Genomic DNA, 14124 nt, shown 5'->3' on the forward strand with positions numbered 1-14124 from the left:
TTTATCGATTGTGGCGGTTGGCTAATAAATATTTCTTTCATAAGAAATTAAAGTAATCGTAGTGGCTGTTAACGTTCGTTTCAACGGTTTGACGAGAAATATATAAGTTCATATATAAAATATAATTGTTAACAATATTTTGATACATAAAAGTGCACTGATAAATATTTGCACATATAAAAAAACATTATAAAAATCAATTTAAGCATTTGCATTGCATTTATGCTTAGATGTAAATGTAAACAATTTTGATTGCAAATTGAAAGACTTCGGCTTGCCAAAACAATACTTATTTTAATATACATGTAAGTTTTTGGTTAAATTTTGATATTTGAACAAAAAATTCTACATCACAATAAAATGCTTGATATTCTTGTAACTCTACTTTCCAAAATTATTGTACATGGTACAAATTACGATTAGAGATAAAGGTGTACATATAGGAATGTAATTGCACATGTTGATCCATAAAGAATTACCCTTAAGTAACCTGGCAGCCTTACAGCTTAGCTTGGCTTTACGCCAAACCAGCTCATTTTCCAATTTAAAGTATCATGCAGAAGTTTCTCTTCCTCCGCAGAAAGCTGAAGCAGCGTGGACACAGCTCTCACTAGATGCCGTGCTTCGACCTGGAATGAGTAAAATATAAAATATACATATAAGTATATAATTATGTTCAGTACATACCTCTCGGCTGGTTAGGAATTTGACAATGACGTGTTTTAAATACTTAAAATTTACTTCATCCATAACTATGCAATTTGGTTTATTGCCTGGTTGAAAGGGCTCGGATATTGCGTTGGGAAATTTAAAGGCGGCTGACAATTGATCAGCTTCTATGTCTGGAGCTGTCGATTGCGAGCTACGGAATTCTTTTTGCAGCGTCTTCTTTAGATCTCCTAAACGTTGATTAAGCGTTTTGATTGTCTGAAATGCAAGCGTAAAGAATGTGACTGACTCTTTAATTGAAATATTTGTCTTACCTTATTCTTTTCGACAATTTCGCGTTGAGTAAGCTCGTACTTGGCCAAGTCAACAGCATGCTGCTGTGTAGCATTTGTAAGTATTTCCAATGCCTGCCGTGCCTCTTTCACCTCATGCTCTAGCTGCTTGTTTTTATCGTGTAAATCATTCGATTCGTTTTGCTCCAGGCGCAATTCTTTTTTAAGAATCTCTTCGCTTTGTGAGATCTCGGCATTTCGCAATAATGCTGTTAGTTTCTCTTCGCGTTCGGTTTCTAACTTAATTAGCGACTCACTTAACTCTTCTTGTTTTTCCATAAACTGAGCTCGTAACTTTTGTGCGATTTGTTCAGCATTTTTAACATATTCACTGAATCTTTCATCAGCGGTGGTTAGACGTAAGCCTAAGTCTTTTACTTCAGCTGCCAGTGTTTCCTAAATTTGTATTTAACATTAAGACATATAAATCTAAATTTGCACATAAATAAACGTTTATTGGCTTTGAAATTATAAAAAAGCAATTTAATAACGAAGGTTTAGATTAAATTACAATGTGTTAAGGAGCATGCAATCCGAAAGCAATTTATGAAATGTACATGCTAACAAAAAATGTTGGTTAGTATTAAAATTAAATAGTTAGATTTACTAATAGAAATGTCTGTAGGTGTGAGTGTGTGCTTGTATTTTCTAGCTGCCATAGTTAACCGCCAACATCAGAAGTGATACTCACGGATTTATTGCGCTCAAAGATAATTTGCTGTTCATTTTCCTCACGGCACTCCTTCAACGCAACATTTAGCTCATCGACCTCGTCCTCTAAAAGTTTGATCTAACATGCAATAGAAAACTAAGTGTTGGCACATAAAACTGTAACTCATTTACCTTTTCATCCCTTTGCTTAATTTCAAGATTTGCCTTTTCCAGCTCGAATTCCAAGTGTTTCCGAGACTCGTTGGCATCATCACGTGCTTTGAAGGCTTTGCGTTTTTCTGTCGTTTCCTCGGCTACTTGCTGTGACAAGCGACTGACTTGTTTCTCTAGCGCAAAGTTCTGGCCACTCCAAGAGCTCTTTATGTCAGACAGCTGAAGGTGAGCCTCTTCTAAATGCTGTTCGAGTAACTTGTGCTCGTGTACAAGCGCCTGCACTTGTTGTTCAGCATTGAGCTGTGTCAATGTTTCTAGTCTGGATTGCTCAACAATTCTGAAGCGCAATTGCATATTACGATTCTCTTCCTGCACGGCAGCCAGTGTCGTCGTTAAATGTATTTTCTCCTGTTGGGAAGCATGACGCAACTGTTCGAGCTCATCGCGTAAATCTTCCGCAATTGGTTCCAGATTACGTAAACGTTCCAGCTCTTGACTGAGGTTTTCAATTTGCTGTTGATACTGACGCATGGCACTCATATGGTCAACACCTTCTTGCTCTCGAAATCCGAGCAGATTCTTTAGCTTATCAATTTCTACTTGTTGCAAATTTTGAATTTTCTCTTGCTCCTCGCAATAAATGTCCTTTTGCGTTTGAGCAACTTTCACTGTTTCCAATAAAATTTCATTGGTTTTGTCCACGCGTATCTTTTCCTCCTGCAACTGCTGTAGACCTTGACTAAGATTGGCCACCTTCGATGAAAGCTCGTTGCACTGACTGCGTAATTGGCACAGCTGCTCAGACTACAACAAAAATACAACAAGAACCAAAACAGGTACAGATGTTTAATAAAACTGTGTTTAACCGAAATATCGTGTTTGCATTTACTTTACCTCATTATAAGCCCCACCCCCGCCCACACCAACACCCAACTCGTCAGCAAAGTTTGAATTAATGCTCACACGTCGGCTACGTATGCGATAATTGTTGTTATTATTGTTGGCGTAGCGCTGCAGTGGCTGGCTTGGCGACGTGGACACATCTTCTCCAGTTTCTTCCTTAATTTTGTTTTTTAACGTTGCAAACATGCTTAGCGCTTTTACCACTTTCAACAAATAGTGTATCGTATGTATTAACTGGGTTTATTGTGCAGCGGCAACGGGGTTATGTTAACTTGATATTGTTCATTGCTCCAATTAACGCCTGTGGTTCGTGGTCTTATCAATAACAAATGTAAATTGTTTCAAAATTTTAGCTTTAGTGAATGTTGATAAGTTGTGAGCAATGTTGCCACATTAATGTCATCGTTGCCGTATTGTTAAAAATAAGACAGAGAGCGTTGCAATTTATCGAGCACCTGCTCGATATTCTGAGTATTGCAATAAGCCGTACATTTGTCATCTTTAGCATCTAACAAGCGCGCAAATTTGTTATAATTGTTTGTGTATGACTATTTATTTCCAATCTGTCAACAATTAAACCATATATATATAAAAGTCTGCCGTGATATCAGCATGGATCAGAATCAAGCAAAACACAGGATACAGGAGAGTAGCGAAAGTGCATACAACTGCACCTCGTCCTTAAAGGAGATTTCTCTTATTGAGACTGTGACAAGTTTCTTGGCCGAAAATGGAGCTGCCGAAGTAGATCCAAAAGTGTTGAAACATTTGGCTGAAGCCTTATCCAAGCGCATTGACACCGATGCCTGCGAGTAAGTTCATTAATTTTATTTTATGCATTTTGTGCATGTGCCTTTGAAGTTTGCGTTTGCTGCACCTTTGGCCAAGCGCCAACACTTTGTATTAATAAGCGTCTAACAAACTAACACAAACTTAGATGTCAATGCTCAGTCGTGCGTGTAACCGCACAGCTTGTTGACAGAAATGCACAAATTACAGTAAAAGATCACAAATAAAACGGGCAATAGAAACGACCGCGAGTGCTCTCAGTAGCGGCACATGCTCCCGCTCCCCAAGCTAAAGGGAGCTGATTAAACACATACACACGTATTTGCCTTTGTGCACCGTACTCTTAATTTACACGCACACAAGTTATAGGTGTATGTGTGTGTGTACATTACCCACCCCATTTTCTGTGAGAGAAAATTGAGAGGCCATATGGCTGGCGGGTGCGTTGAGCGTTTTGAGCACGCTACGGAAAACATGAGCAACATCTGGCGTGCATTTGTATGCGAGCTGAGCGTACTTTCCTTACGGAGCGAGGAACGATGATGCTGATGTTCTAGCAAAACAGTGGGGGTTTGCTCTCAGCCTTGCTCATCGCGCATTTTTAGTTCAATTTCGTCTTTCGGTTCATTTGGACGCGCTGCTATATATTTTCGAATTTAAAGCGCATTGTAATTTTATTCGTTTGTTGTGCTCTTGCTTCGTTTCGTTTATCAGTTCTATAAGTGTGTGCGTCTGTCTACATATATGCAAAGCATAAACATACAATAATAAACAAATATATGAACATATATGTACATATGCAAAGTAAACGCTGCGGTCAAGACAAAGTAAATAATTACTTACAGTGAGAATAATATACATAAAGCAGATAAAATCGTAACATTTAGCGATGAAAGCTTTGCTTCTGTAAAACCAAAATAATCTTATATAAATTAATCTTGTGTAAGTGTGTGTGTGTGTACTTGCCTCATACGTGTTGTTGATTTGATGCTTTGTCGTCGTCGTGCTGCTGCTGCTGCTGCGTCTAAATATAGTTGAGAGAAAAATATACTTACATATATACGCATTTTAGATACGATATTTATGGCTGCATATTGCATTAATGCTTTTTATTAAGGGCGCGTTTAACTTTTAATCACAACAGAGCAGGATGTGCTGAAAGTTCATACACGCATACATGCATACAGCTGCTTGTGTATATGAATTTACAGTGTCTCACAAGTGGCTCTTAGTTCTTTTACACTAGCAGAGGCTGCTGTGTTGTGTCCTTTGTCCTGGCGCCTATTGTGTAAAGCACCACCAAATGCCACTTACGCGCCTGCAGGCAATAGTAGTACAGTTGTTTTTGTTGTTGTTGTTCGGCAACTTTTGTTTTACTGTACAGTTTGTTGATGCACAACGCTAATTACAACAAAATGCGTTTATTTATGGGCAAAAAATGTGAAAACAACTATTTGATTAACGTAATTTTACAAACTAGATTCACATTGTTGTATTATTTATTTCACGGTCTTGCTAAAAATCAAAACAATACAAGCTACTGGCGCCTGTTTGCACATGTTTTGCTCTGATTTATAATTCAGGTAGTGTGTGTGTGTGTGTGTTCTTGAAGATATATACCTGTATAGCTGCAGTATAGATAAAGATAAAGGCTGCTCATTAGAGGATGAATGCAGTAAATTAATACACTTTTATATGCAAATGTTAAAATGCGTTTGAAATTCAATTCATTTGATGGCAGTGCAATAATCATACGCATAGTTGTATTTACTGGGTCATAATAGTTACACCTGTTGTTTTCTTCATGCATACCTGTTACACATATTGTATATCGTATATAAAATTGATTTTTGAGCAGCCGTAGTTACCAATTATTCGTATACGTAGCTATGGCAAGTCAAAACAAAACGTTTTAGCAACAACAACAACAACGAGCACACAATTTTGTTAGCCCAGAATTTTGCTAGTTTCAAGCAGAGTGTGTCAATTTGTTCTTTATTTTTTTTTTTGTTGTGCTTTGTGATTTTTGCTCATTTCTTAAAATAATTACAAACGCACGTGAACTGCGCCAAAATGCGTGGCCCACAAATGTCGCTTTTCACCGGGCCTCATGCGAAAATTGACAAACCAAAATTGTCGGCTGCAAAAGTTTTTATTTTTTACAAAGCTTGCCACCAACAAAAAAATTTGCAACTTGCCACGCCAACGACAACTGCACGGCATCTTGCGCACTTACACGTTCAATTAATTGCATGCCATATTTAAGCGTATATATGTACATTTGTATGTCTCTCAATGTGCTCCTGAGTGATGTGCAATCTCAATTTGGTTCACATGCGCCTTGGCAGCAGCAACAGCGCCGCGTCAATGACTCATTTGCCGCCTGTGAAGTACGTGACGTATACGTAATGTAACCACAATACTACGCATACTTTTTCCTATACCCACAGTGAAGTTGCATTTATAGACAGTGGTTTCTGTGTGTGTGTGTGTGTGCCAAGCTATTTAGCATAGGCCTCAACGCGAACAAGAAGACGCCGCATGGTGACGCATACGCTTCCTAACAATTTACAACAAATCGTCAGTATTTGAAATGTACTGGAGTAACAAATAGCAAATCGCCACATTAATGCAAAAAATACCGTACGTAAATACAAAAGATAATGGCGGGCATGTATCGGTCCACATCTCTAAATAGTTCAAATGATGTACGCAGTCCAATGCGTAAAAGATTCTCAGTCTGCACCGGAGCTGGTGCTACCTTCTGGTAAGTTCTTGATGGACAGCACAGATGTATTTATAGTTTATGGACTGTGTGATTAAAATTTTATTATAATTTTTGTAACATTTGCTAAGATATTGTCAAGAATTTAAAAAATGTAAAGTGGGCCGTAAATTAGAAACTTGAAGCTAAAAATATTCCAAATAAAATCTTTAAGCATAAAAAAAACTTTTTCAAATAAAAGTGCAAGCGTATTAAGAAATAAACTCTCAAATCTTCAGCCTAAAATTGAATTCAGCCAATTCCAACAGCCGATCTTAAATGATAACGAACACAATGATATCACGCTCAATATTCTAATTACAGACAATTTTAAGATGTGATCATGCACTTTGTACTACTCTAGACAAATTCAACAAGCTCAAATTAACTTAATTAATGTTTATTCAAATGTAGGCAAGCATTGTAGAAGATTGTGTTTAATTAAAAAAACAAAAACAAAAACTAGGTGTGTTGTAGAATTTTTACGCTTGACTAAATTGAGAGCAAATTTTATGTTTTTGGGTTTTATTTGCTTAAAAGTACATACAAAATTTTGTAATAGGGAATAGTTTACCTGAAGCTATGAAGCATAAAGGCAAAGGCTTTATAAGGAGCACACTAGGCATGTCTAAAAGAAATAATAATTCAATACTAATTGAATTTGAAGAATAGTTGTAATAAATATTTATATAGTAAAAGCCTCATGATTAGTTTGAATTAAATCGCTGCCTATAATATATAGTTAGGTTGAATAAACTACAGGCTAATTATAGTTGTTAAGAACAGCATTTTAAACAATTCAAACCTGTTTTAATTGACCTCTACATTGACACTAGAGATGTAAATTTAACGTGACGTGAGAAATTTCAAATAATATTGTCAAAAACTTAATGTTATTGATGACATGATTAAACAAGTTTATTTGCAATGGAGTTTTGTTATTCAAATATACTACCCATCTCTACTTAATGCTGTGAATGACAAGCGTTAACTTTTAATCATAAAACAAACTTAGTTGTATCTTAAACGCTGCCAGCGTAAAATGTTTAGAATCGCTTGCGGATTAATGTTTTGCTTATTAACATGGGCGGCGAGCTTGGCGCGTCGCTTGGAGCCTTGTGAGCTGGCTGGCCAGCTTTATATATTAGACGTGCCCAAGCCGGAACTAGCCCAGTGGCTGTGCATTGCAGACTTCGAGAGTCGCTTCAACACCCACATTGTGGGCCAGGCTAACGCGGATGGCTCCAAGGACTATGGCATCTTTCAGATCAGCGATCGCTTCTGGTGTGCTCCGCCCAAAGAGACATCCTACTATGCATTCAATGAGTGCAACATCAACTGCACTCAACTGCTGAGCGATGATATAACAAAAGCTGTACAATGTGCAAGGCTTATCAAGAGACGGCAGGGCTGGGGCGCTTGGTCGGTCTATCCAGAATTCTGCAATGGCACTTTATCGGATACCGATAAATGCTTTCAGCATAATGTTACTGACATTAGTGGGCAGACAAGTGGGACGCAAGCGGGCGACGAAGAGGGGGAGGCAATGCAAACAACTGCGGAAGCAGATACAGCTGTAGAAACGACAACGAACATGAATGAAATTTGAATTTATAATTATAAATATTTCTACTTAATACACTGCCAGCTGCAATTTGTTTAATTTATCATTAAATTTTGTAAAAACTTAAAATTAATGCAATTTTTTTTATATGCATAAATAATAAGCATACAATTTATTCACTGCCAGCTGCAAAAAATAAAAAACTTGACAAAAATGCATTTAAATATTTTTACTTAAACCTAAAAAGTGAAATTAAGTAAGAAAGTTTTTATACACTTTGACATTTTGTTTGCTGACATGCACTAGTCAAAGTGTATCTAAAATTTGGTTGCGCCCAACTTTCACTTGTCCACTTGTTTATTTTAAAAATAATCTTTTTTATACTTTCTTTTACTTTTAGCACAAGTCCTGGTGGTCTGCATGACGTAACAATGGAAAGCTCATGTAAGTAGTAACTTAATATAATTATTTAAACACTTTGTTATATTTATTTATGTTGCTGTGAATATTGTCAAATTGTTAGCAGTCGTTGTGGGGCAAATCTATTTTTTTTTTAAATGCACAGTTTAGTTTTTGTTAGTTTTTTGTAGCAAGTAGTATACTGGACTTAATATTTCTATAATGCCATAATTATTACGAATTTAGTTTGGCTACACCCATCGTAACAATTACAACGCAACTCAAATTTTCCAAAACTATATATATATACATACTATATATTTTTTAAACTTGACGAAATGGGAAAAAGTAGTTTTCGACCAATAGTGTCGCCGATAAAGAATTCAGCGGATGGCGCTAGCAATACACAAGGTGCCTCCTTTGACCACAGTCGAAATGCTTTATTAACAAACTGATTGCTTCTACGCTTGCAGATAATAGTTTCGATGCAGCACGTGCACCAGTTGGTGGCAATCACTCGCCACTGGTGCTGCAGGGACGTTCGGTGCGTGAGCTGGAGGAGCAAATGTCGACGCTGCGCAATGAGAACTTCAATCTAAAGCTGCGCATCTACTTCATGGAGGAGAATCAACATGGTGGTGCGCGTGAAAAGAATGCGGGCGATGCCATGGCCAAGCAGCTGATTGATGCCAAAGTTGAGGTCGAAGTGCTGCGCAAGCGCATCACAGAGAAGACTGAGCTGCTCAAAGATGCGGCACATGCCATAACACTGCACGAGGAGGCGCAAAAGAAGTCGGATGCCGAAAGTCAGGCAATGCTTGAGCATATGCAGCAGTATATTCAAACGCTGGAGGTAAGTGCTCCACATTACACATTAACAAGCGCCAAGTGCTAAGTGAATGTATTTTAATTGCAGGCACGACTAGAGAACACAACGCAGCAGCAGACGGCTGAACAGTCGAGGCCTATGCAGACAGATATTTTAAGGCTGGAGGAAGCGCTGAGTGCGGCGGAGAGGCAATCAAGCGAGTTCCAGGCACAGCAATCGTTGCTGCAGAAAGCGCTTAACGAGAGCCAAGAATCGCTGCAGAACTGTGAGGCTAAGATTACGGAGCTTGCCATCAAGAATTCCGAGCTGGTTGAGCAAATGTCGCAGCTGGCAGAGCTGGAGAAGGTGGCCAATGTAAGTGTCCATGTGTATTTTAGAGTGTAGTAGGATTAAGCTTCAACTCGCAGCAAACGATTAAGAACCAAAAGCTAGAGCTGCATGCCTGCTTAAAGGAAAATAAATCCATTTTGTACAACATCAGCGCTGTCGAGCTTGAGTTGTTGCAACAGCAGCGTTGGATGAACGATGCGGCAAGCGTGTTGCATAGACATGGCAAGACCCTGAACCTAATGGAAGTAAGTGTTGTCGCTGAGCGTTTTCTCTGCCTTAACGTCAACTCTTTTTAAACCTAAGAACATAAACCATCAAAAGGATCGTGTTTATAGCCATCTGTTTGAACGAATTCTACGCAAGCAATGCGAGCTTGGCTGCTTGACTAGTTATTACTGTAGAGACAGCAGCAGCAGCATTCCACGTGTCGACAATGCCATGAACAGTTTATTGCTTGCCAAACGTTTGGCCAACTGTGGCAAGGTCGCAAACAAATTTCAGTTTCCCATAACAAAGGTGCACTAAAAATTCTTAGATAAAGCTTTCAAGGTTTTGATTTGATTTGTTCCCTAGCATGGAAACACTTTGGCAAGACAAACCATATCCGTTGCTGCACCCAGCACTGCATTTACCAACTATTCCGTGCCGGTATTTCCTGGGCTGAATAAGTTCTTGTGGCGCTGGTATCGTCCCTATGGAAATAGTAGCTTCTAAAGCAGCAACTATGTGCTTGCAAGCTATGAATGCCACTGCGCATTGTTGCGTCATTTTACACACACACACACGCATACACACAACGTGTTGCATCTGCACGGTTGAGCGGTAAGTGCATCATGGCGCAGCTGCTGCACAGTGGCATCATTTGAAAGCAAGCGAGTGTCCTTTGTCGTTTAACGTTTTGGTTATCAATTCTTGTTAGTAAAGCGCGCGCGTAGTTATGCAATTTAAATTCATTGTTCACACACACACACTGCATAAATCAAGTGTAAATCAAATAAAAATGTAATAAATAATTATAATAAATATATCTATAATGCGCATTGCTTTGTTCTTACTTGCAGCTTGGTCCACAGCTGCGAGCTCAGTTGGCCGACACTGCGTGCGAGCTGCAGGATACGCAGGAGAAGCTAACGGAGTCTGAGCGTGTGCGTGAGCAAGCTTGCCGCACCATACAGAAGCTAATGCACAAGATAAGCAGCCTGGAGAACGAACTAAAACTGGCCAAACAACAGCAAGCCAAACAGTTGGTAAGTAATCTGCGCTTAAGATGGCAATAGAAAATGATAAATTCTCTGCTCTTTTTATTCCCAGAACGCCAATGACAAGCCAATAAAAGCAGCTCATTCACAAAGCGATACGGAGCTGTGTCCGGAGGGCGGCATGTCGGCTGGCCTAAAGCAGCGCTATGAGCAGCAACTTGCCGACCAGGCGGAGCTCATCACGCAGCTGCAATCGGAAGTGAACAAACAAACATCCAATCTGCAGCAGCTGGTCAACAATGAGCTATGGGAGAAGAATCGCGAAGTGGAGAGACTCACCAAGCTTGTCAGCAGTCAGCCAGCAGCCGAAACAACTGCTGATGACTCTGCGGGCGAGAAATCCTTCACCGAAGCGGACTACACAAAGGCGTTAAAGCGCAGTCAATTGCTGCAGCGCAAGGTGGACGTGTTGCTGCATCGTCTGGCGGACGTGCAGCAGCATAGTTCGCTGACTGAGCATCTGCGTCAGGAGCTGCAGGCAACGCAGGCGGACATGGAAAGTGCCAATAAGTGGCGCATTGAATGCGCTGAGGTATGCAGTGTGCTAACCAATCGACTGGACGAGCTGGCAGGTTTTCTCAATTCGCTGCTTAAGCACAAGGATGTGTTGGGCGTATTGGCGGCGGATCGCTGTCGCGCCATGCGACGTGCCATTGATCGCAGCTTGGACTTGTCCAAGAGTCTCAACATGACGCTCTCCATCACGGGCACAACGCTGGCTGATCAAAGTCTAGCGCAGCTGAGCAAGCTCTCGGAGCTGTTGTACACAGAGGCGGATAATTGTGATCGCACATACAACTCGCATGAGGAGAATCAATCGGCTGTGAAAACGGAAGGCAAGGTACTTAAGTCGGATGCACAGCCGCGCAAGGAGCGACGTTCGCTGATCGTGCCTGTGGACAATCAAAGCGAATCAGAGGCTTGGTCTGAGCCAGATCGCAAGGTGTCGCTGGCGCGCATTGGACTGGAAGACACCTCCAGCAGTTTGGTCGGCGAGCAGCAGCACAGTGAATCCGACAGCGAGGAACAGGCATGCTCGGCTAATACCGCTAAGCAGGAGCGCAGTCGTCAAAGCGAGCGCATTACACAACTGGAGGCGCTGATTGCGCAGCGTGATGAACGCTTGCTGCAAGTGCAGTGCCAGCTTGTGGATGCAGATAATCGTCTGAAGCAGGAGCAGCTGCGCGTCTTAGAGTTAACTCAACAGTTGGAGCAAGTGCGTGCACAAAATGAGGCGCTCGTAGCGGATCTGCGTGCAATTGGCACGCAGGAAGAACAGGAGATGGTGGAATTGCAGCAACAGTTGCAGTCAAAGGCAGAAGCGCTGCAGCAGCAGCAAACAGCATATAAGACACTCTATGCCGATGCCAAGGTAACGGAGCTGCAGCTGGAAGAGGCACAGCAGATGCTCAAAAACATGGAGGCGGAGCACATGGCAAGTCTGGAGCATGCGCGCGCTGAGCTAGCGCAAGCCAAGCTAACAGCTTCAGAAGCGCTGGAGCAGCAGGCGCAGCAGCAACAGGAAGATTTAGCACGTGATTGGGTAGCCGTGGATCGCTTTAAGCAAATCAGCAGTCAGCTGCTCGAACTACAACGCACATCGGAGTGCCAACAAGAAACTGAGCGCGAGCTGAAGCAAACGCTGGTGGAAAGCGAATTGGCCACTCGTGCGCTTAAAAAGGAACTGCATGAAAGTACGCTGCAGGCTTCCAAGGCTATAATGGAGCGCACCAAGGCCTATAACGATAAGCTGCAGCTGGAGAAACGCTTGGATGAGCTTAAACTGCAGTTGACTCAACTGCAGCAGGATGAGCAGCGTCAACAGTCGCAGTCACAATCGGGCTATACCTCTGAGGAAGTACCAAATGCCAATGCACCCAATGCTTGCTCCACAGCTGTCGCACGCGTTGACAATCCGTCGCCAGACTTGGGCATTGAAAGCGATGTGGGACGCGTTGTCAGCGTGGAATTGTCCAACGCACAGCGCACACAGCTTAAGACAGTAGAATTAAAGGCTGCCGACTCGCAGCAATTAATCATAAATGAGGGTAAGTTAATGTTAAATTATTTTTTACTGAACTTGAGCTAAATTTTGCACTTTTCTCTTTAGATACAGCGCTCTCTGATGAGGCGGCTGCACCCGAGACTACGGCTGCGATGGCAACTGGTGCTGCAACGCCCGCAACTCATGATTGTGCCAAGGTAGATCAAGAAGTGGCCGAATTACGGCGCAAACTAATACGCACCAAGCGCGCATTTGAAGACACATATGAGAAATTACGTATTGTTAACCTTGCTAAAGCACAAGTTGAAAGAGACATCAAAAATCAAATACTCAAAACGCACAATGTTCTGCGCAATGTGCGCTCAAATATGGAGAATGTCTTATAACACAACACAAGATGATCCATTAGCATCCTTTCTTCTACCAGCAACATCAACGAAATTCAAACACACATATTTCATTTATCAAACACAAAATTTACTTATTTTCTTTGGCTTTTGTTTTTCTAATACTAACGATTAATGTTCCTTTTTGTACATGTTTCGAGTTAAAATTACGTTAGTAGCCAATGTTAATAACAAACAAATGCTGCTTGCATTTTCTTAAGACTGTAAAATAAAAATATATCATGTAAACAATGCAAGTTCGTTCTCGCACAACTCTAATGTATACATATATGTATATTGACTAAACCAACTCCTACTACTACTACTACTTAACTGGTCCAAAAGCCATACAAATTCGTTCATATTGAATGACTTAAGCGTTAATAGCCCCTAACTAACCACCTTAAAATGTAAAAACTATTTATGTACATACGAATGCATGTAAACAAACTGCTTTAGCATTAACTAAACACTGATTACCTGGAAGTCCTCTTGCCATATCAACATAATTTACTGTATACAAATTTGCAGTCGAAAAATGCTTGAAAACTACTTAATAATTTGCTTGAATACTTCTTTTTATTTCACACACAATGGAACCCTCTTGAATCTAGTTAACAATCGAAACGGACATTGAAATAATATTATGATTTTATCTATCCAAGATTGCTTGCCGCCCTAAGACATATTATATGGTGTACAAACTTGTATAATCTGTAAAAATCTGATCTTATAGTGCTTAGACCTTAAGTGTTTTGTACCAAGATATTTTATTAAATAAATTAATTTTAAATGAGCTATTGTTTTCCATTTGCTAATGATTTTGGGGATCGGTGTATAAGCTATAATTTGAAAAGATTTATTAGCGAAAAGGTTACAATTTAGCTAACATAAGTTATATTCATAGTTTTAGGCTGGATTTAACGAGATACTTTTTTATTAGTTTATATTAGACTGATTAGCAAGCCAGTTACAATAAATGTCCGTTATAGAATTTTAAAATTTATAGCTAGAGATGACCAGAAAAGAACTAAATTCGCAACACTGTCTGAATTCCGTCGATTATAAGA

At 40.2% G+C, this 14124-nt stretch overlaps 3 protein-coding genes across 10 annotated transcripts; 2 read left to right on the forward strand and 1 right to left on the reverse strand.

Annotated features, from left to right (window-relative positions):
- The first annotated feature begins 273 nt into the window (after positions 1-273).
- LOC108596643 (centrosomin) lies at positions 274-13817 on the forward strand. 8 transcript variants are annotated; one of them, XM_033293331.1, is made up of 9 exons: positions 3308-3541; positions 8247-8290; positions 8719-9098; positions 9162-9428; positions 9482-9649; positions 10466-10651; positions 10716-12711; positions 12774-12865; positions 13669-13817. In XM_033293331.1, the coding sequence occupies exons 1-9, from the start codon at positions 3342-3344 to the stop codon at positions 13702-13704; spliced, it is 3369 nt and encodes a 1122-aa protein (XP_033149222.1). In that variant the 5' UTR covers positions 3308-3341; the 3' UTR covers positions 13705-13817. The 8 variants fall into 8 exon arrangements, with proteins under 8 accessions (XP_017838106.1, XP_033149222.1, XP_017838100.1 ...); XM_017982617.2 differs by lacking the exons at positions 3308-3541; positions 13669-13817 and adding an exon at positions 274-305 and having other exon boundaries at positions 12774-13651; XM_017982611.2 differs by lacking the exon at positions 13669-13817 and having other exon boundaries at positions 12774-13652.
- On the reverse strand, positions 293-3107 carry LOC108596644 (golgin subfamily A member 1). The gene is made up of 6 exons (XM_017982619.2): positions 2721-3107; positions 1845-2630; positions 1693-1791; positions 984-1397; positions 688-927; positions 293-629 (listed from the first exon to the last, which is right to left on the reverse strand). The coding sequence occupies exons 1-6, from the start codon at positions 2913-2915 to the stop codon at positions 507-509; spliced, it is 1857 nt and encodes a 618-aa protein (XP_017838108.1). The 5' UTR covers positions 2916-3107; the 3' UTR covers positions 293-506.
- LOC108596645 (lysozyme P) lies at positions 7316-7924 on the forward strand. The gene has a single exon (XM_017982620.1). The coding sequence runs from the start codon at positions 7325-7327 to the stop codon at positions 7889-7891; it is 567 nt and encodes a 188-aa protein (XP_017838109.1). The 5' UTR covers positions 7316-7324; the 3' UTR covers positions 7892-7924.
- Positions 13818-14124: the final 307 nt, after the last annotated feature.

Source organism: Drosophila busckii, chromosome 2R (assembly GCF_011750605.1).
Source record: "Drosophila busckii strain San Diego stock center, stock number 13000-0081.31 chromosome 2R, ASM1175060v1, whole genome shotgun sequence".
NCBI lineage: Eukaryota > Metazoa > Arthropoda > Insecta > Diptera > Drosophilidae > Drosophila > Drosophila busckii.

What these genes read in the sequence shown, in the direction of transcription:
- LOC108596644 (XM_017982619.2), bottom strand. Translation starts at nt 2,915, where the DNA reads ATGTTTGCAACGTTAAAAAACAAAATTAAGGAAGAAACTGGAGAAGAT. An exon ending in TCTTTGAGCGCAATAAATCC is followed by an intron (nt 1,398 to 1,692) that starts GTGAGTATCACT and finishes ATACAAATTTAG; the next exon opens with GAAACACTGGCAGCTGAAGT. An exon ending in AATTCCTAACCAGCCGAGAG is followed by an intron (nt 630 to 687) that starts GTATGTACTGAA and finishes TACTCATTCCAG; the next exon opens with GTCGAAGCACGGCATCTAGT.
- LOC108596643 (XM_017982611.2), top strand. Translation starts at nt 3,342, where the DNA reads ATGGATCAGAATCAAGCAAAACACAGGATACAGGAGAGTAGCGAAAGT. An exon ending in AGCTGGAGAAGGTGGCCAAT is followed by an intron (nt 9,429 to 9,481) that starts GTAAGTGTCCAT and finishes TTCAACTCGCAG; the next exon opens with CAAACGATTAAGAACCAAAA. An exon ending in AACAGCAAGCCAAACAGTTG is followed by an intron (nt 10,652 to 10,715) that starts GTAAGTAATCTG and finishes TTTTATTCCCAG; the next exon opens with AACGCCAATGACAAGCCAAT.
- LOC108596645 (XM_017982620.1), top strand. Translation starts at nt 7,325, where the DNA reads ATGTTTAGAATCGCTTGCGGATTAATGTTTTGCTTATTAACATGGGCG.